A 19,714-nucleotide genomic window follows, 5' to 3' on the forward strand; every position below is an offset into this window, starting at 1 on the left:
CTGGCTAGGAGGGCCTGTTGTCTCTACATCCCCATGTTTAGGATACAGATGCATGACACTGTGACTGGCTTTTTCATGGGTCCTAGGGATGCCAACTCGTTTTGCACGATAGACACTTAACTAGGTAATCTCCCCATCCACCACAATGGTCCCTTATATAGATTCATGTAAATATGCAAATGTTATGAAAAATCAAGCCACCTTGTCCTCTCATCTGACTGTAAAGTTTCATGAAGTAAACACAGGGTGGAGCTTACGTGCTGCCACCTCCACCCCATCATCCTCTGTTCTGTGACTCTGATTCACTTTCACTTTAATGTTTTCTGGAATGTGTGCATTTGTGTTTGGTTTTAAAGTCCATCTTGCCATCAGACTGTGGATTCTAAGAGGTGCAGGACCCTGGCCTTCCTTGTGACCATCCCCTTAAGGTCAAGAGCGGGGCCTTTCATGTGGTAGTGTCTCAGGTAAGTACATTGGATGTGTACGTGAGGGGACCAGGCTGGTAAAATTGAGTTTTCCAGGAGGCCTACCTACCTAATCAGACCTACCACAAGGATGAGCACTAGTCTCAGTCATGGTAGCTGTGAATGTATCTTTATTGGACCATTGAGTCCTTGCAGTGCAATCGAGTTAAGATGAGGTCATACTGGGCCAGATTGGCCAATGTCCTAAGAGGAAGAAAAAAGAGGAAGAGGAAGAAGAGGAGGAGGAGGAGGAGGATATTTAGACACAGAAGAGAGTGAATACTTGGGGTTAAACTGAGGAGATGGAGGCAGAGACTTGAGTGACACCGGCCAGGGATTCTTGGGCTTACTAGTGACCAGCAACCCCCATGAAGAGAAGCCTGAACAGGCTCCATCTCAGGCTCCTGCCATAATGGGTTTCAGTTCCAGCTTCCAGAACATGAGCACAAATTCCAATGTAATTTTGAGACTATCACCCTCAGGTGGAGGTCCCCAGACGTGGAAAGTGTGGAAAGTGGCATATGCCATGTCAGCCAGCATGTTTTACTCTAACCAGCCACTTCTCGTCTTAAATACTGATTATTGGTTTTGAGATACTAGAAAGACAGGACACCATTCCAAACCAAGGAAATACACCGAGGCTGCAACGAGGAACTCCAGATGCATGACGTTCCCTGGTGTAACCTGGGGTGGGGTGTGTGTCTCAGTCAGGGTTTCTATTCCTGCACAAAACATCATGTCTAAGAAGCAAGTTGGAGAGGAAAGGGTTTATTCAGCTTATACTTCCACACTGCTGTCGATCACCAAAGAAAGTCAGGACTGGAACTCACACAGGACAGGAACCTGGAGGCAGGAGCTGATGCAGAAGCCATGGAGGGATGCGGCTGACTGGCTTGCTTCCCCTGGCTTGCTCAGCTTGCTTTCTTATAGACTCAGGACTGTCAGCCCAGGGATGACATCACCCACAAAGGGCCCTCCCACCCTTGATCACTAATTGAGGAAATGCCTTACAGCTGGATCTCATGGAGGCATTTCCTCAAGGGAGGCTCCTTTCTCTGTAATAACTCCAGCTGGTGTCAAGTTGACACACAAAACCAGCCAGTCATGGGGCAGGGTGGTCTCTAAAATTAGACAAAGCACGTAGAATTTGAGTTTGGGAGATGGAGAGTGTGGGATTGCTTGTTAATGCTATAAACTTAAATTTGTAAAAACCTGCTGAAAACTGCGGTGTGATTCTTGATGGATTCACGTAGAGAAGAATGTCTTTTCCCTGTGTAGGAATCTCTTCTATTTATTTTAAACCTTCTCAGTTTCACAGGACACAAGTATCCATTCCAACCCATCCTTTTACACTCTTTCAAATAATTATGTATCAACTGTCCATGCTCCACCAGCCTGACCCACTTCTAAGTCATGCATGTAACTGATTTCCTGTTGTGCCTGGGGCATTTAAGACGCTTCCTCTGCTAGTCTGGGTGCGAAGCTATAGATCTTCTGCGTGTAATTACAAACGGCCATATGGCGGTCCGTCATGCAAGCGCTGCACGGTTTGTTTATCCAAGGGTGTAAATCTCCAGGCTCTAACAAAAGGCTGAAAACCATTCCAAGTACAGAAAGCACCGGTGGTATTTCCTTTCTGCATTGTGACTGAGTCGCCTGGAATTTCTTTGCATCTTGCCAATGAATAAACAGTGCGCAGGCTCTTCGGGCATCTGTCAGAACTAAAGGTCTCAGATGTAGCTTTTAGGATAATAAATGGAATATAAAATAATAAACACAAAACAAACACATGGTTCTTGTTTAAGTGGGAGGATTACAGTTGGCCCAGTCTGAGAGCTAGAAGTCAGGGTGATTAAGGAGCAGAGAACTGCCAGCACAACCATGAATTATGGAGGACGAGGGAGCAGCAGAGTGGGAGAGAGCCAATTTGCTTGTGAAAACTTTAAAAATGTATGCCAGAATCCCTGAGGCGGAGTAGCTCAGGAGTAGGAGCCCTGCAGCATCCGTCAGCCTTACAGGAGGGAACCGAGGCTGCCCAGGCTAGTTCGCGAAGAGCACAATGAGAAGAGGAAGGCTAGACACCCGTTTCAGGCTCTGCTACCTGGCCGGAGCTGGGTTCTTCTACCTCCTCCGGGGGTTGAATAGCCAATCACGCTCTCTCTGGTACAGAGAGCACAGGCTGCTTCCTATGGCTTCTGCGAGGGTGTGAAGGGTCCATCTGTCTGCCTGGTACCCCTCCGCCCCTGCTTCTTTAAGGAACTCATTTTTCTTGACACCCTTAGTAGGATCCTGTGCCTGCAACCAAGGTCAGGTTGTGGAGTGGTCCTGTGCTTGAGGGCACCTCCGTACTGCAGCTCATGGGCGCTGTGTTCCTTTTGCTGCAACTGAATTCCTTCAGGCTCCCAGCAGGCTCTGTCCCTATAGCCTCTCAGCTTGTAGCAGATCAAACCTTGCATTATAGAGCAAGGGAGATACAGCAGCGAGGCAGGTTACAGTCATTTAAAAATATGCACACATTTCTCTCACATGCAGGCAGACCGATAGCTAGAATATTACATATACATTCTATTTTTTTATTTTATAATTAATGGCACATTATGAGTTATACAGTCATCATTGCCTTATTTTAATATTGCAATCAGTGGGATGTGCTTTTCACAGCGTTTTTAGATTTGTGAAAGAACAGAACAGCAAGTGGAGGGAGTTCCCAGAGTTCCCTGCTGTCAGCATCTTGCCCTGGTGTGATGTCATCTCTGTTGTAACTAATGAGCTAGGGTTTTACAGTCTTACCAACCAGAGCCAATTGCTTGCCTATTTCCTGTCCAGATGTACTCTTGGTGTTTTGCATCACGTGGGTTGATAAGGTGCCTTCATCACAGCCCCTGTAGAGTAGCTTCCCTGTTCCAAGTCCCCTAGGCTCTACTCACTCCCCAGTCCCTTACTGAGAACCACAAAGCTTCTGTTATCTGCACACGTTTGCCACTGACAGGCTATAAGGGAGCTGTACTCCTACAGTTTATAGCCCTTTTAGGCTGTTTTCTTTGTAAAAGAAAATTATGGGCATGTGTGTGTGTATGCATATGTGTGTATGTACGTACATGTGTGTGTTAGCACATGTGTTTGCGCATGTGCATGAATGTGCATATGTGTGTATGTGCATATGTGTGCTAATGCATGCACGTGTGTGTGTGTGGGTGTGCGTGTGCCTGTGTGTGTGTGCTGGTTTCATTTTTGATGCAGTCACAAAGCACTCTGACAAGAAGCAACTTAGGGGAGAAAGGGTTTCTGTCTTTCTTACAAACGTAAGATTTGCAGTAATGTCTCTTCTTACATTTGTGATCTTGACACTTCCTTTTATTCTTGTCCTTTCTCTGTGCCCCATCCCCCTCAACAAGTTTCCTAGAGCCTTGTTAATTTAATCAATCATCTAAAGGACTAGTGTCTAGTTCTGTGACAGCTGTTTGGCATTGTCCGTTTACTTGATAATCTTCTCTGATCTTTGTTATTTACTTCTTTCTATCCGAGTTAATTTGCTCAGCTTTCCCAGGTATTCTCAACACACAAGCTTAACTTACTAGTTTGATGCTTCTGGGAAGGGAGGGATCTTAGACCTGCTGGAGAGGCTTGTGAGGACAGTTGCCCTCTATTAACCTAATGTGTCAATGTCTGTGTTGGTTCCTCTGGGCATTCCTTATCCCCAAACCCATACATGGCTACTATTCACTGTGTCTTCCTTTAAAAAACACTGATAAGCTGTAGAAACAGCTCCCCAGCACCCCCATTCAAATGGAGAAACCGAGTTTGACCTTGAAAACAAATGAGGGTTTTCCCCAAACATGCTTGCATCTGGTCTTCAGGAGCCTGTGCTCCTCAGTCCCTGGGGCAACAAGGTTCCTGGTGCTGATGCAATCCCTACCCTGGGACTGCACCACAATCTTTGTATCAGTAGCTCTCTGGCCAGGGTCTTCAGGTAGACACAATCACACTGTTCACTGTTCTCTGTTTCCCAGGTTTACTTTGATGCCGTAGACCGATCCACGGGGAAAGTTGTGGATGAATCTCTGATTTTCAACATTAGGATCAGAGATGTGAATGATCATGCACCCCAATTTCCTGAGAAGGAATTTAACATCAGTGTGAAAGAGAGCCAAGCTGCAGGTGTGTCGGGATGTGTGGTGCTGTGTGTGTACTCTTTGCCCTGGGTGTCTTTTATTTATTTATTTTTTTACCTTCCTGCTTTGATATTGATGAGGACTTTTATCCTGGTCACCTGGGAAGACTTTTCACGGCTCATGTTTCAAAGGTTGCAGGCCCAGAGCCACAGAAGTCTTTGCTCTGCCGGGTTCATTTTGTGTTGGCCTTGGAAGGATGTGGGTGCTGCAGCATCTCAAGAGCTGGTGTGTAAATGCAGCCTAGCAACAGAGAGCCTAGCAACAGAGCCACACCTAGAGGGACAGAGGTGAAGCTGTGGGAGGCTCACAGGAAGCTTTGTAGGGGTCCCATGTGTAGAATGGCAGGAAAGTGATGTCTAGCATCTGGGCTTCAGAAACTAAGTCTCTACATCCCAAACTAATGTTTCTAGAAGGAGGACCTACGTTTATAACACAAGCAGTGTTTAGCACTGTAGAGCAGTCTTTGGAACACTTCAAGAACTAAAATGTGGAGACAGAGAGCATTTTCAGAAGCTTTTAAAGTTTTAGTATTTTTTCTTTGTGCTTGTTTAAATGCATGGTTACATAAAATTTGTTTTGTGTGTGCTCCCTCATTATCAGGTTTTATAGATGAATGTAAATACATGTTCATATATGAACTTTTCGTGATAGCAGAAAATACACATGTATTAATACTTTAAACATTTGTATTACCAGGTTGGGTTTTTTTTTTTTTTTTTTTTTTCATGTACGTGTGTATTTCCTTGTTGTTAAAGAACTTTTGGGGTCAGTAAAATAACTTCAATGACAATGCATTGCTAAAGCCCAAGGCCCCAAGTTCGAGTCCCAGCACTGGAATAAAGGAGGAAGGAGAAAATAATCTCCAGAAAGCTGTTCTTTGACCTCCCCCTTGCTCTGCAGCATGCATGTGCATGCCCCCATCACATAGACATGTAGTAATGATAAATATTTCACCCACAACACTTCCCTGCACATCTTGCACACTAGATTTTTTTTTTTTTTTTTTTTTTTTTTTTTTTTTTTTTGTGGACAAGCTCTGAGGTATTTCCTTGATCTCCTACTGCAGACTGGTTTGTTGATGCCTTTTAAAAAGTATTTTTTTTGTAAAGTGTGTTTGAGAAACATACTCAAGGTAAGTTGTGCTGCATCAGGAGTCCTTCATGAGGCCTGACCTCTGGGGAAGAGAGGTAGATGCTGCAAACTGGCCAGAACTGGAGAGGGTCACGTATTCAGCAGCAATGAGCATGTGCCAAAGGCTGTCTGTGCATCTTTCCTATCATGGTTAATGCCTCCATACACTTCTCAGCCACCCCCCCCTTTTTTTAATTGCTCATTTATTTGTTGTGTCCATTTTCAGTTAATATGTTTGTCATTTCTTTCTTGGTCACAGCCCACTTCTTCTACATGAAGAATGCATGCTTGCCACAGGAATTTCAAATATATTGTTGGGCTTATTATTTACTTTTCCATTTTGTCTATGTATTTTTTCTATATACATTTAAAAACTTCTTCACCTGTCAGTTTTGTCCCTCACTCTTCTGCCATGGCAATTGTGACTGGAAAGCTCTTTGAAGTTTAGCCTTGGTTAAATATCCACCTGTATCTTGTATTGCATGTCTCTATGATGAATTCTCATTTAAATATCTCATTCATGGCGTGTGCCCCTGATGGCATTTGGCAAAGACTTTTCCCTCTTTCTATTTTGACAAACCGCCTTCAGCCACCAATAACATTCTTAAAAACTTCTTTCTAGGTCAACCTATTCTTCAGTTGTTAACGGTCGATTTGGATCAGGAAAACACCCCGAATTCTCAAGTCCTTTATTTCCTTGTCTCTCAAACGCCATTGCTCAGAGAAAGCGGCTTTCGGATTGATCTAGTCAGCGGGGAAGTTCGACTATCCGGATGCTTACATTATGAGGTTATGTAGATTTTATCATTTTAAAAGCACCAGGGGTGGTGAGCTAACTCTGCTGACAGAGTACTTGCTGCACTAGCTGGCAGCCCCCTGCTCCAGCCTAGGAGAACCATGCAAACAACAGCTGAGTGCTCCAGCAGAGTTCCTGTTGTCCCTGTTGTCCCAGAGCTACACATGCAGAAAATCCACATATCTAGAGCCCCCCCCCCAAACTGGTGAGCTCCAGGCAGAGAGAGAGAGAGAGAGAGAGAGAGAGAGAGAGAGAGACTGTGTTAAAAATGAAGGCAGACAATGCCTGAAGAACAACACCCAGTGATGTGTTTATAAAAAGACAAAGAGAGAGGGGATATGTTTGGTGGATGAGGTATGGGGGAAGGGAGTGACTCTGTGGGCCCATGCTGAGGCATCCCTTCCCCTTGAGAGACCAGCCACACACAATGGTATAGAATAGAGTTTATTCAGGGCATGGGGAGGAGAGTTAAGAGGGTAGTAGAGGAAGAGACAGGCAGAGAGAGAGAGAGAGATAGAGAGAGAGAGAGATAGAGAGAGAGAGAGAAGAGAGAGAGAGAGAGAGAGAGAGAGAGAGAGAGAGAGAGAGAGAGACCAGCCATCAGCAGATGGAGAGAGGGGGAAGGGGAATGGGGAAAAAGCGGGCAGAAAGGCAAGAGAGAGCAAGAGAGGAACAAGAGAGTAAGAGAGTGAGGAGGGGCAAGCAGCCCCTTTTATAGTGGTCAGGCCTACCTGGCTGTTGCCAGGTAACTGTAGGGTGGAGCTTAAACAAAATGCTAACACCCAGGGTTGAACTCTGGTGCACCCACACCCAGTTGGGAATTTCCTGTGTTTAACCCTTGCTATGCAAATTGATAAAGGAAATGTCCTTATTAATGTTCGCCTTTCCTGTGTTTGTGAGGCTTAGCATTCGTTTTCCTCCCTAGTAGACGGCTCCTAGGTTCACACTGATCATCAGAGCAAGTGATTGTGGAGAGCCGTCCCTGTCATCCACAGCCACCATTCATGTCAGTGTAGAAGATGGCAACAACCACATGCCCACATTTATGGAAGACCATGTAAGTCATAGGCTGCCTGAGTTCCGAGGCCTCTCATAAAGGGCCCCCAAGTCCTAGGCTTAGGTACTTTTACTGGGTCATGAGCGAGATACATACAATTGTCCAGAGTGGGCTACACTGGAACCGAGGGGTCTACCTGGGGCTAGACAGAGAGTCCAATCTGTAACATACTCGCTGCCCAAGTGTGAGGACCTAAGACTGACACCCATATAAAACTTTGGACATGGCGATATCCACTGAGGACAGGCAGGAGGATGGGTGAGGTCCGTTGGCAGCCATCTTTGCCCAATCAATGAGCCATAGGTCTCAGTGGGACACCTGTCTAAATAAAGCAAGGTTGGTGCCTTCAGGATGACTCAGTGGGCAAAAGAACTTGCTGACATCCTGATACCCCTGGAATACAGATAGAAGGAGAGAACTGACTCTTAAGTTGTTTTTGGGGGGCTCATGCAAGTGTATGTGTGTGCACACAAAAATTGATTCTGAGAGGTGGTTTCCCTTGATGACCCAGTAAACACCCTGTACCTTTTCTGGGCACTCCAAGCCTTTGGGTCTTTCATCTTCCTCATCGTGTTATATTTAATGAATTCATTTGTTCTAGTTTCTGCCTAATCCCCCCACCTCATGCATCCATTGTCAGCTCCTAGGAGATATTATTAATTTTTTTGCCAGCACATAGTAACTGCTGTATTAATGATTCAAGCAATTAATTTTAAAATGTGTCATTTAATTTTTTTAATTACATAAACCAACGTGGAATGTTTTCAGATGAAAGCACCTCATCCAAAAGTTTATACGAATGGCAAAATAATCTTACAGTTAAACCACGTATCAGAATCTTCCCCTGGCTTAGGACAAATCTGTGTGCTCAGAAGTAAACCTGGAAAAAAAATACATTGCCGTCCTGCTGTGCTTGCTGAGACCTATCACCAAAAACTACTGAAAAGCGAGCCATTTCGAGGAACCACGTGTGCTGGAAAGGTGGTCACCTTGATCCAAACAAATCTCTCCTCAGTTGGGGAAGAGCTGGGACACTTAAGGCTCACAGGCTGAGATATGTGTTGCGTCTTGAAAACTCTCAGCACAAAAATGCACTGAGCATCTTTAAAATCGTCCAGCTATAGACATGGAGTCCCAAGAAATGCCATTTGTACGTAGGATCGTGCTGCTGAGGCAATGGTATTTTCTACTATAACTGGAGGAATTCGAATGCCCAAAGGCCAAGGGTGTCTTCCTGAGGAGCCTCTCCCTCCTCTCACTTCCTCCTCTCCTCCTCTCACTTCCTGCTCTCCTCCTCTCACTTCCTCCTCTCCTCCTCTCACTTCCTCCTCTCCTCCTCTCACTTCCTCCTCTTCTCTCACTTCCTGCTCTCCTCCTCTCACTTCCTGCTCTCCTCCTCTCACTTCCTGCTCTCCTCCTCTCATTTCCTGCACTCCTCTTGCTTTCTGCTCTCCTCCTCTCACTTCCTCCTCTCCTCCTCTCACTTCCTGCTCTCTTCCTCTCACTTCCTGCTCTCTTCCTCTCACTTCCTGCTCTCCTCCTCTCACTTCCTGCTCTCCTCCTCTCACTTCCTGCTCTCCTCTTGCTTTCTGCTCTCCTCTCACTTCCTCCTCTCCTCCTCTCACTTCCTGTACTCCTCCTCTCACTTCCTCCTCTCCTCCTCTCACTTCCTGAGCTCCTCTCACTTCCTGCACTCCTCCTCTCACTTCCTGCTCTCCTCCTCTCACTTCCCGCACTCCTCTCACTTCCTGCTCTCCTCCTCTCACTTCCTGCTCTCCTCCTCTCACTTCCTGCACTCCTCTCACTTCCTGCTCTCTTCCTCTCACTTCCTGCTCTCCTCCTCTCACTTCCTGCTCTCCTCCTCTCACTTCCTGCACTCCTCTCACTTCCTGCTCTCTTCCTCTCACTTCCTGCTCTCCTCTCACTTCCTGAGCTCCTCTCACTTCCTGCACTCCTCCTCTCACTTCCTGCTCTCCTCCTCTCACTTCCTGCTCTCCTCTCACTTCCTGCTGTCCTCCTCTCACTTCCTGCACTCCTCTCACTTCCTGCTCTCCTCCTCTCATTTCCTGCTCTCCTCCTCTCACTTCCTGCTCTCCTCCTCTCACTTCCTGCACTCCTCTCACTTCCTGCACTCCTCTCACTTCCTGCTCTCTTCCTCTCACTTCCTGCTCTCCTCTCACTTCCTGAGCTCCTCTCACTTCCTGCACTCCTCCTCTCACTTCCTGCTCTCCTCCTCTCACTTCCTGCACTCCTCTCACTTCCTGCTCTCCTCCTCTCACTTCCTGCTCTCCTCCTCTCACTTCCTGCTCTCTTCCTCTCACTTCCTGCTCTCCATCTCCATGGTGTGTCTCTGTGCCCATGACATGGAAATGATGATTATTTCTTCCAGTATGAGATTCAGATTTCTGAAGGTCAAGTGGAACAGGACGTGTTGTATCTCCCTGTTCGAGATGGAGATTCTCCATTTACACCAGCGTGGAGAACACAATTCAACATACGGGATGGCAACGAGGAGGGGCATTTTGACATCGTGACTGACCCTGAGACTAACCAAGGGTTATTAAGTATTATCAAGGTAAAGTCAATACCAGGTGGTGGTGGGTGTTGTGGTCCCTGTCTGGAGGACAAGCCATAATGCCTGAGGGACTGGTACCTGCTAAACATTCACTGTGTGCAGAGCACATATTGTGCCCTGTGCAACCCTTAGAAGAATGCAGAAGCCGCTGAGCCCTTTGTCTAGGGGCCAAGGGCTCTTCCTGCAGAAAGGATAATAATCAACTTTTTAGAATCTTATTGGATTCTTTGATGTTGCTGTTGGAGAGAAAATTTACTATGTTCACAAGAGCCCTGGAAGTTTGATGTTATTTTTCTTTCCCCTGATGTGATGAAAGCGAACTCAAAAGTTTATTTATTTTCTTGGTAAAGTGTTTCAAGTATTGCAGACTGGCCTTGAGCTCACTATGTAGTAGAGGACTCCCTTACATCTCTGATCTTGTCTTTAACCCTGGAGTGCTGGGATTGTGGGTGTACACAACCATGCTTGCTTTGTGTGACGTTGGGGATCAAGTGCTTTGTGTATGATAGGAAGGGCAGGACTGGGTGAGCCACATCCCCATTTCCTTTAAACATGCTTCTCCAACTGAAAGTTCTTCTTTTAATCTCCTGGGTTTAAAACATTTTAAATATCTGAAGTGTAAACGTTGGGGCATTTGTGCAGGTTGTCACGTGTGATTAGCTCAAGGATCCATCTACTCTATGCGATGGAGTAGCTGGCCTTGGAGGAAAATATTCTTACCATAATTTTATAGGTGAGGAAATTAAAGATTAGACGGATGCTTTTATATAAAGTCTCATAGCTGAGAGGGTGGATTCTGACAGGGCAGGCAGACTCCAATGCTCTTAGTGTTTATGACTTTCAAGGAGACCTTTCTCATGGTACAGCTAAGTCAATTGGAAGAACTAGCTGGAGTCAATACATCTGGGTAGAGTCGAGAGATTCTGCCTGTTGGTCGAACAAGCTTCAGGAAATACCAAGGAGCAACGGTCCACACTGTGCATAGCAAGGTCCCTGACAGCCTTCTGCTCAGTTGCCTGCCACTGAGTTCCTTGTCAGAAGCCATCTAGAAAAGGCCAAGACATGCAAGTGTCTTTTTTGGAGATGGTCTATCATTTTTGTGTGGCCTTCAATGGGTGAGCTGTGGGTGAGCTGTGAGATGCAAGGTCACCAAAGACTTCATCCCAGGATTGCTTCTCGATGCTTATGTACCTTTCCTGTCACTATTACATAGTCTAAGGATTCTTTGGCATCAGCCCACCTTATTGGCCAAATTTCCTGCAGATCAATATGAAGATGTACTCTCATGTAGTAAAGCTATATAGATGACTTCATGATTTCATGATTTCTCTAATGATTTTACAGAACTCTTAAATTGATACAAGTAATTTCAACCTCCCCCCAACCCCCATGGAATAAAGTTACAAACTGAGCTCTGAAAACCATCATGTGTCACAGGCTAATTGCACTAGGATAAGAAAGCAGGCTTGCAACAGATATATAATCGAGGGGAAACATTCATTCTATGTCAGGCCCAAGGATGAAGCCACAGATGTGCACTATGATAAAGCAAGGCCATGTGAAACTGTTGCTTTGAACTTATACTGAGCTTACAGAACTGCTTTGAACTTAATATACACATCCTTCTGTAACTCCCCTTTTGTGTAACGTTTTATCTGTGAGGTAATTTTATGAAGAACTTTTGTCTAAGAAGGAGTAAACTGCCAAAGATAAGAAATACAATGAGGCATTTGGGGCTTAGCCCCCTCCACCAAATGTATATATGTACATGTATGTTTGTATGTCTATATGTATGTACATACATACATGTATAGATAAATGTGTATGTATGTAAGTATGCATGAACATTTGTGGAATTGTTGAGACAGGTGATCGGGCCTGGCCAAAGTGTGTGTGTGTGTGTGTGTGTGTGTGTGTGTGTGTGTGCCTGTGTGAGTGTGTGAATGTGTGTGTGTGTGTGTGAACTCTTCCTTCCTTCCTTCCTTCCTTCCTTCCTTCCTCCCTCCCTCCCTCCCTCCCTCCCTCCCTCCCTTCCTTCCTTCCTTCCTTCCTTCCTTCTTTTCTCTTTGGCTCACAAAGAGTTAAAAAGCTCCAAGCCTCTCACCTGGCCAAAGGGCCCTTGAGCCAGAGAGAAACTAAGCCTTTTTTTTTTTCAGCTTTCCCTGATGCTATCATCTGGAATCAAATTACCAGAAGCCAATGGCTTTTGGCCTTAGAATAGCAAAGAGTTAAAGGAGGAGAAAAATTACCAAAAGTAAGTAGCTTTTGGCCACAGAATAGCCAAGAGTTAAAGACAGAAAAATCACCAGAGAACGGAGCTTTGGCCCCTCCTGACTCCAAACCCCTTCCCTGCCATCCTTGGGAAACTGGGTGTTAGGATAATCCCCTCCACTCCCCACAGTTCTTCAAACCTCCTGACTCTCAGCCCTTCCATGTCCCTGGCCACTTTGTACCCCGAGTAACTATGATCATTAGTATCCATATTTCTCCAAGTTCCTCTGATTTTTTTTTTCCTGTGGTGTGGTTAACACTTTAAATGTTTCATGAGTTCTGGGGTTTGTTGCATTTTTCATCACTGTCTGATGGATGGAGGCTCTGTGCAGCCAGGAGAGGAGGGGGAAAGAGTGAGCCCCATAAGTGATTTGAAAGGAATCTGAAGACTGGCCTTTGATCAATTCCATCCTCTGTTGGATTCCCGATGATGACTCCGTGGAGTTTCCTCCAGCCAGGGAGCAGTGGGCACTAATCAAGCCCTCTCTTACCTTGGCAGCCTTTGGATTATGAAACTCAAGTAACCCACAGCCTCATCATTGTTGTGGAGAATCAGGAGCAGCTCTTCGCTTGTAAGGAGGGCCAGCTGCAGCCGTTGAGGAAGGCGATGGCCAGCGCCACGGTGAGCGTGCAGGTGCTGGACACCAATGACCCACCAGCCTTACACCCTAGGAGCTTCGTCGTCAGTGAGGAGGACGGGGCCTGGCCCGCCATCCAGCTGGGATATTTCAATGCTACAGACCCAGACAGGGCTGACAACCAGATAAGGTGGGCACAGAGGAGCAGGAAGTATGGCTGGCTCTGAGGAGGCAGGGAGGGGACTGTTGGCCACCTGGCTGCTACAGAATGTTGCTAAGACTGGTTCAGTCCCAAAAGTAAAAGGGTAAGAAGCTACCTGGTGAATGTCCATTGGCTGACTCATTCTGCAGTCCCTGGCTGGGTTAGCCTGACTTCCATTACCACTTCTTAGCCCAAATCAGTCCTACCCTCACCAGCAGCTCCCTCCTGGAGCCCCCTGCTTATTCCCTTTGACCACTCATAACCTATTAATATATATATGATTTATCATATATATGATTTGTTATGGTTCTGTGTCTCTCTTTATAGATGTTATGGCTTCTAGGTAAATAATTTTACTAATACTTAATATTTTAAATGAAATATTTAATAGTCAAGCATTTTTGACTTTAAGAGTTCTGTCTGTGGCAGTGAAGGAATTCACACACCACCCAGAACATCTTTTGTTTACCCAGAAGGAAGTTCTGTGCCCAGCAAACACCAGCTCCCCAAGTCTCTTCCCAGTTCCTTTTCCAAGTCCCCAGGACATCTTTTCTCTTTCCCAGATCCCCTTTCCCAACTCCTTCCCTAATTCCCCTTTCCAGTCCACTTCCTTGGTCCCTTTCCCCAGGCTCCTGACAACTACCACTCTACTTGTGGTTTATGTCTTGACCACTCCAACGATGAAATACTATAGCATGGTGTCAGCCAGGGTGTTGGTTTGAGTGTCTCCTATGACAGGGTAGATGTGTCCAGAGAGCAGAGTTTTACTTTGTATTGTATATTATACATTGGTTGTAGTTAGTTATCTTTTGATGACCAAATTTGCCTTGAGGGCATTTTTGGGCTAAGATTATCTATGTCTGAACTCTTGAGTTTCTACCCTTGGCTTGTAAATATTATAAAACCACAGGAACTACTGGGATCTTCCCTAATTGACAAAGTTGTGCATAAGACAAGAGCTATGGCCCATTGCCTATCAAGAGGGATCGTGGTGAACCCTGTTGGAAGCATTTTCCCAGATGAAGAAGACAAAACCCACAGAGATGCTGCCCTTTCTTTGCCTGAGCTCTGCTGCTGCTGGCTGAGTACACAAATTCCATAATGTGGTCCCTCCAGAGCCATAGTGGTTAGCAACCAGACATGCTTCCAATGGATACCATCTGATGGCAGCCACTCTCAGAAATCCTAGAGTCTTCTGTGTACTGCTTAAAATGGTTTCATGTTCACAAGATGAGGAGTAGGGAGATGATCCTCAGGTAAGGAAAATCCTCTGAGATCTGCTTCAAGGCAGACACTGCAAGAGGAGTCAAGACCTGTGTGTCTGTGGTACGCTGTACTGAACAGGAAGCCACCACCTACTGATACCTTAAGACTGATTCTGCTCCTGCACCAGGTATTTCCCAAGGCACACCTCCTAGGAGAAGGATACTTACTTTAGTGACCCTGGACTTGTTGAAATCCTCGCTGTCATCCCTGAGCCTTCAAGCTTAGAGTACTTGGATGCACATTTGGAGTTCAATTGTCTTTGAATTCCCAAATTACTCGCGATGGGAATTGTAGTTATCTTAGTTAGGGTTTGTATTACTGTGGAGAGAAGCCATTATCACGGCAACTCTCGAAAAGGAAAACATTCAGTCGGGGCTTGCTTGCAGTTTCTGAGGTTTGTCTGTTATCATAATAGCAGAAAACATACAGACAGACATAGAGCTGGACAAGTAGCCAAAAGTTCTTTATCCAGTTCCACAGGCAGCAAGAAAAGCAAAGCATCTGGCCTGGCTTGGGCTTGTGAAACCTCAAACTTACTCCCAGTGACAGACTTCCTCCAGTAAAGCCACACCTCCTAATCCTTTCAAATAGTGCTACTGCATGGTGACCAAGCCTACAGGAGCCATTCTTATTCAAACCACCACAGAAGTTCTATAATATATTTTGATTTGTTATTAAAAATATTTTTTTGAGGCAAGGTCTTGAATCCTCTTTGTAGCTGAAGATGGTCTTGAACTCATGGTCACTTGACTGAATATCCCTAGTGCTGGGGTGACAAGCATGCACCACCATGCCTATGATTGGTTTTGTGGTAAAACGTTCTAGGTTTTTTTTTGGTTTTTTTTGTTTTTTTTTTTTTTTGTTTTTTGTTTTTTTTTTGTTTTTTTTTATGTGTGTGTGTTCTTTCTACAAGATACAAACTGGTTCATGATCCAGCAAATTGGGTGACTGTGGATGAGAAATCAGGAGTGGTCACCACCAAGAGGCAAATAGACCGGGAGTCCCCTCATGTGAATGACAGCTTCTATACAATCGTCGTCCATGCAGTTGACAATGGTGAGTGCTGAGGCGAGGCTGGGAATGAACAGTGCTGGCCCCAGCCTCCCGAGGGAGGCCATTTTTAGCATCACTGAGGAAAGTATAAAATAAACATGGTTTCACTTTGCCTCTTTGCTAGAGATTATTTTTGATAATAACTCTGGTAATGGCAAACCAGGGACAGATACTGCTGAAAGAGGGGCAGTGTTCACTCAGCAGAGACAATTAAGCCAGGGAAGAGTCTGCAATCACGCCTACCCGTCTCATCTGCCCGTAAGATAATGCAGTAGCTCTTTGTCAAGCCCAACGATGTGTGATAAATATTTAGCAGTTTCCTGTACCTGGGATGGCTCGTAAGCGCCAGCAAATGTGACTGAGTGGAACACATTTGTCATAAACCAGGACGAGTGATTTTAAAAACATGTCTTAGCACATTTCTCAATATTCCCACAAGGCTGAAGTTAAATGCATCCAAATATAAAGCTGCATGTGTGAACATTTTCAAGTAACATTAAGAATCGTACTTAAAGAAGTCTGTGGATGAAAGCCCAAGCACCGTGGACCTGCCCAGACTATTTGCATAATTATCTGGTAGAATGTTAGCGAAGGGTGATGCTAGCTGATGTTCAGGAAGGTAAGCCGGCCAACTGGCACTCAAGGGTCCATGATTCTGTCGTGGATCGTTTCACGATTCCCATGACCTATTTTTAATTACCAATGGTAATTTCTAAATGATCATAAATTTGTCGCCATGATCCTATTCTGCCCTCCCTTCGGCTCTCCAGTCCATTAGAAGAATTCAGAGATGATATCCTGGAGTGCAGAGACAAGTGAGTTTATTATAGAGGAAAGTGAGCACCTGAAGGAATGAGAGTGGACAGTGGCCATCCACTGAGGAGGAAAGCAAGTTACAGGGTGAGGAGCATGGCCAGTGGCCAGAGACCACCACTTTCATTGTTAGTCAGGCCTCATTGTCGGCTCCTTAAAGCCAACAGGTCCAGGTGAGAGGAGAGAGTGGTCCTGGCAGTGCCAGGTCACTCCAGAGCTGAGCAGGATGGTGAGTGTCATTGGCCCAAAGAAAAACACCACACCGGGCTGGGAGTCTTGTCGAAGCAGGAACTCAACTTTAATGTAATAACCTCTTGTTTATATAAACTTGGAGCATAGGGAGGAGGAGTTTTGGTGGGGTGAGATGACAGGGAGCAGGGAAGGGTGACAGAGGGTATGGGGTGACTGACAGGGCCAACGGCAAAGCTCCACATCAGCAACAGCTGAGCAGAGGCGGGGCCAAACAGGTCCTGTTGAGTCACTCCGGGACAGAAGTGACTAAGACAGGACTCAAACTCGAGCCAGGCTCGTTTGTCCTCAAGGCCCAAACCAGGGCCAAAATGGGGCCCAACACCTTATATTCTTCTACAGTCTCTAAACCAGGACCTTCTCCCAGGGGCATTTCCCTTCCCAGTCTTGGTCAGGTCTTTGCTCTTCACCAGAAAACCTTTAGTGGATGGCTGTGATCAACAGACAGTCTCACTGATTGCCATGTCTCCACCTGGGGCCAGAGTCCTGCGTTTCTGTCCCTGTTTTTACCAGCTGCTGATCATGAGAAACGATTCGTCCTCCATGACCTGCAAGCTGTTAATGCCTGACCAGCCAGCCACCTAGTAGATTCACGTGTGGTTTTAACAACCCAGCCCTCTTCTTTTCCCAGCTTTTCCCAGTGCACTTTATAAAATGGTGTAGTCTGTCGTCATTGTCATCATGGCAATGCCCCCAGCAGGCCAGAGCAGACCTCATCTTCCCTGGAGATTCCCCATGCTCCCCCTTTACAGGTGCTCACTTCCTTCCCAGCCCGCTGCAGCAGGTACCATGACTGACCGACAGAACATGTGATCCTACATCCCACCTTGTCTTTTAAAACCCATCAGGAACAATTTGTGCTGCCCAATACTCCCATGTGTGTGCGTGTGTGTGTGTGTGTGTGTGTGTGTGTGCCTGTGTGCGCTCACGCGTGCGTGTGTGCTTGCACTAGAGATGTCTACCAAGCAGAGCCACACCTCAGAGAGAGGCTGTGGACTGCCACAGGCATACTTGGGGAGCTACTGATGCTGCTGTTCTGTAAGTTCATGTTGGCCTTCTCTCTTTAATATCCTAACCTTCTCTATTGCCTGGGTTCTGTCCTCTCCAAGGCCTCCCCCCTCTGACTGGCACAGGGACTCTGATGCTTTTCCTGTCTGATGTCAACGACAATGCCCCAACTCTCCAGCCCCATTCCCGACACTTGGAGGTTTGTGAGTCGTCTGAGAGCAGACCCCTGCTGTTAGAAGCTGAGGATGCAGACCTGGACCCCTATGCTGGCCCCTTTACTTTTGATTTGGACACTGCCCAGGGAGATGTGAAAGAGATTTGGATGCTGAGGACAAAGCAGGGGGAAGGTTTGTACGGGTTTGGGGCTAACTTGGACTGGAACAAGGTGGGATTTAGGGTACGGGCAGTGGGTCATACAGTCTCAGGTGACACTTGGAGAACCTAAAGATTAGACTGTTTTGTGGGAGGCCAGCCCGGCTTACTTACCAAGTTCCAGAAAGGACTCTGGGCACAAGGGCTGGGCTGGGCTGGCCTTGATGGAGTATTACATGCCTGCTGTCACTCCCGGCTTTCTTGACACCATGGAGGAAGATGACTGCACACTCAGGTGTCTGTCTGTTCTCTCTCCTAATTTTCTTCTGGGTCCTTGTCCTTGTAGTGAGCAGCAGCCATAGATTAACAATGTGAATAGAGTCCTTTGAGTCCTAGAGCATGTCACCACGTGACTTTTTGTGGGGAAGATGTAAAGAAATGTCTATTTATCCAAGCTAGAGAGACTGACAGGCCAAAAGGAGGGCTTTATCCTGCCCACCTTGACAAGATGAGGGGTCTTACAGGAGCATGGATGAGTCAAAGGTAGGATCCTGTGGGTGTAGGCAGAATCCTGTAGGTATAGGTTGGGTCCTGTGGGTGTAGGCAGAATCCTGTAGGTGTAGGTTGGGTCCTCTGGGAAGAAGCAGGATCCTGTGTGTATGGGCAGAATACCATGGCTCTAGGTAGGATCCTGTGGGTCTGTCTGAGTTGGGTCATGTGGGTACTGAAAAGATCCTGTGTGTATAGGCAGATATGGGTAGCACCCTGTGATAGTGTAGGTCAGATCCTGGAACTTTTCTAAGATTGTTTAGATAGTATAATTTACAGTAAGGTTTAAAGATTATGGACATTTCTTCTGTCGATAAAATTGTAACATAGGCTCATGAGGAGTGTTGCTTATATTCAGGAATAAGGGATGCTAAAAGCTCAGGGCTGTGGATCATTTTGGCCCAGGTTAGCACAGTTTATCTGGCATCCTCATTTGAGGTGTGGTTAGGAAAATACACGCTGTCCTCACCGAAGGCAATTCTGAATGTATCAATAGGTGTCCAAGAGGAAAGGCTACCCAGATCCTTGGACAAGGGGCCTCTTTCCTTTCCTACCTGCTCCTTGCTTTCTGAGTTTCTGTCTTGTTCCACTTTGAGAGCTGCAGCCCTGGACAGTAGCAAGGAGATGCACAGAGGCCAGTGAGCCTACTCATGTCTTTCTGCTTTTGCAGGCCTCTCTGCTGAACTTATAATGCTAAGAAGCCTCCCGCCCGGGGATTACTTGGTGCCACTCTTCATAGGAGACAGACAGGGCCTTGCCCAGAAGCAGACAGTCCACGTGAAGATTTGCTCCTGCCCCGGTGGATCTGAATGTGAGAAGCATTCAGACACAGGGCTCCTGTGGTGGGCCCTGTCCCCAGTCTGTGCAGCACTTATGGCTCTGTCAGGTAAGTGCTTCCTGGGAGCTCAGCCCCTTTCGCTGGCCGTTGGACAACAAGACATGCTCTGCCTGAGTGGGAGAAAAAGATGAACTCCAGACTTGTTCAGGTCAGAGGTTGCCAGACACTCTAATTAACCGAAATTCAGTTTCCATGCGCAGACAGGTATGTAAACAATAGAATCCACAGAGGAACACCGTCCAAAGGTGAGCATATGTTTGCAGTAACCATGGTTACAGAGGCACACAGGTGTCTAGGTGCCTGGGCATGGCTAAGGTTAATAAGGGCACTGGATAACCCAAGAAACAATAGCATATTCTTGGCCAGTAAATACCAAGCAG

The 19,714-nt window shown here is 46.2% G+C and overlaps 1 protein-coding gene across 5 annotated transcripts in view; it reads left to right on the forward strand.

The window, feature by feature from the left end:
* Positions 1 to 19,714, forward strand: part of Cdh26 (cadherin 26) — a 52,222-nt gene that overhangs the window by 15,224 nt on the left and 17,284 nt on the right. For all 5 annotated transcript variants that reach the window (XR_013109073.1, XR_013109074.1, XR_013109075.1 and 2 more), the window contains exons 4-11: positions 4,475 to 4,622; positions 6,390 to 6,556; positions 7,492 to 7,620; positions 10,010 to 10,195; positions 12,966 to 13,234; positions 15,426 to 15,568; positions 17,737 to 17,982; positions 19,167 to 19,382. Coding sequence is in view for 2 of the 5 variants with exons in the window: in XM_076930351.1 (XP_076786466.1) it covers positions 4,475 to 4,622; positions 6,390 to 6,556; positions 7,492 to 7,620; positions 10,010 to 10,195; positions 12,966 to 13,234; positions 15,426 to 15,568; positions 17,737 to 17,982; positions 19,167 to 19,382 (1,504 nt within the window). In the remaining 3 variants the exon portion in view is untranslated. The remainder of the gene's footprint in view (positions 1 to 4,474; positions 4,623 to 6,389; positions 6,557 to 7,491; positions 7,621 to 10,009; positions 10,196 to 12,965; positions 13,235 to 15,425; positions 15,569 to 17,736; positions 17,983 to 19,166; positions 19,383 to 19,714) is intronic.

The sequence above is a fragment of the Arvicanthis niloticus genome, chromosome 2 (assembly GCF_011762505.2).
Source record: "Arvicanthis niloticus isolate mArvNil1 chromosome 2, mArvNil1.pat.X, whole genome shotgun sequence".
Taxonomy (NCBI): domain Eukaryota; kingdom Metazoa; phylum Chordata; class Mammalia; order Rodentia; family Muridae; genus Arvicanthis; species Arvicanthis niloticus.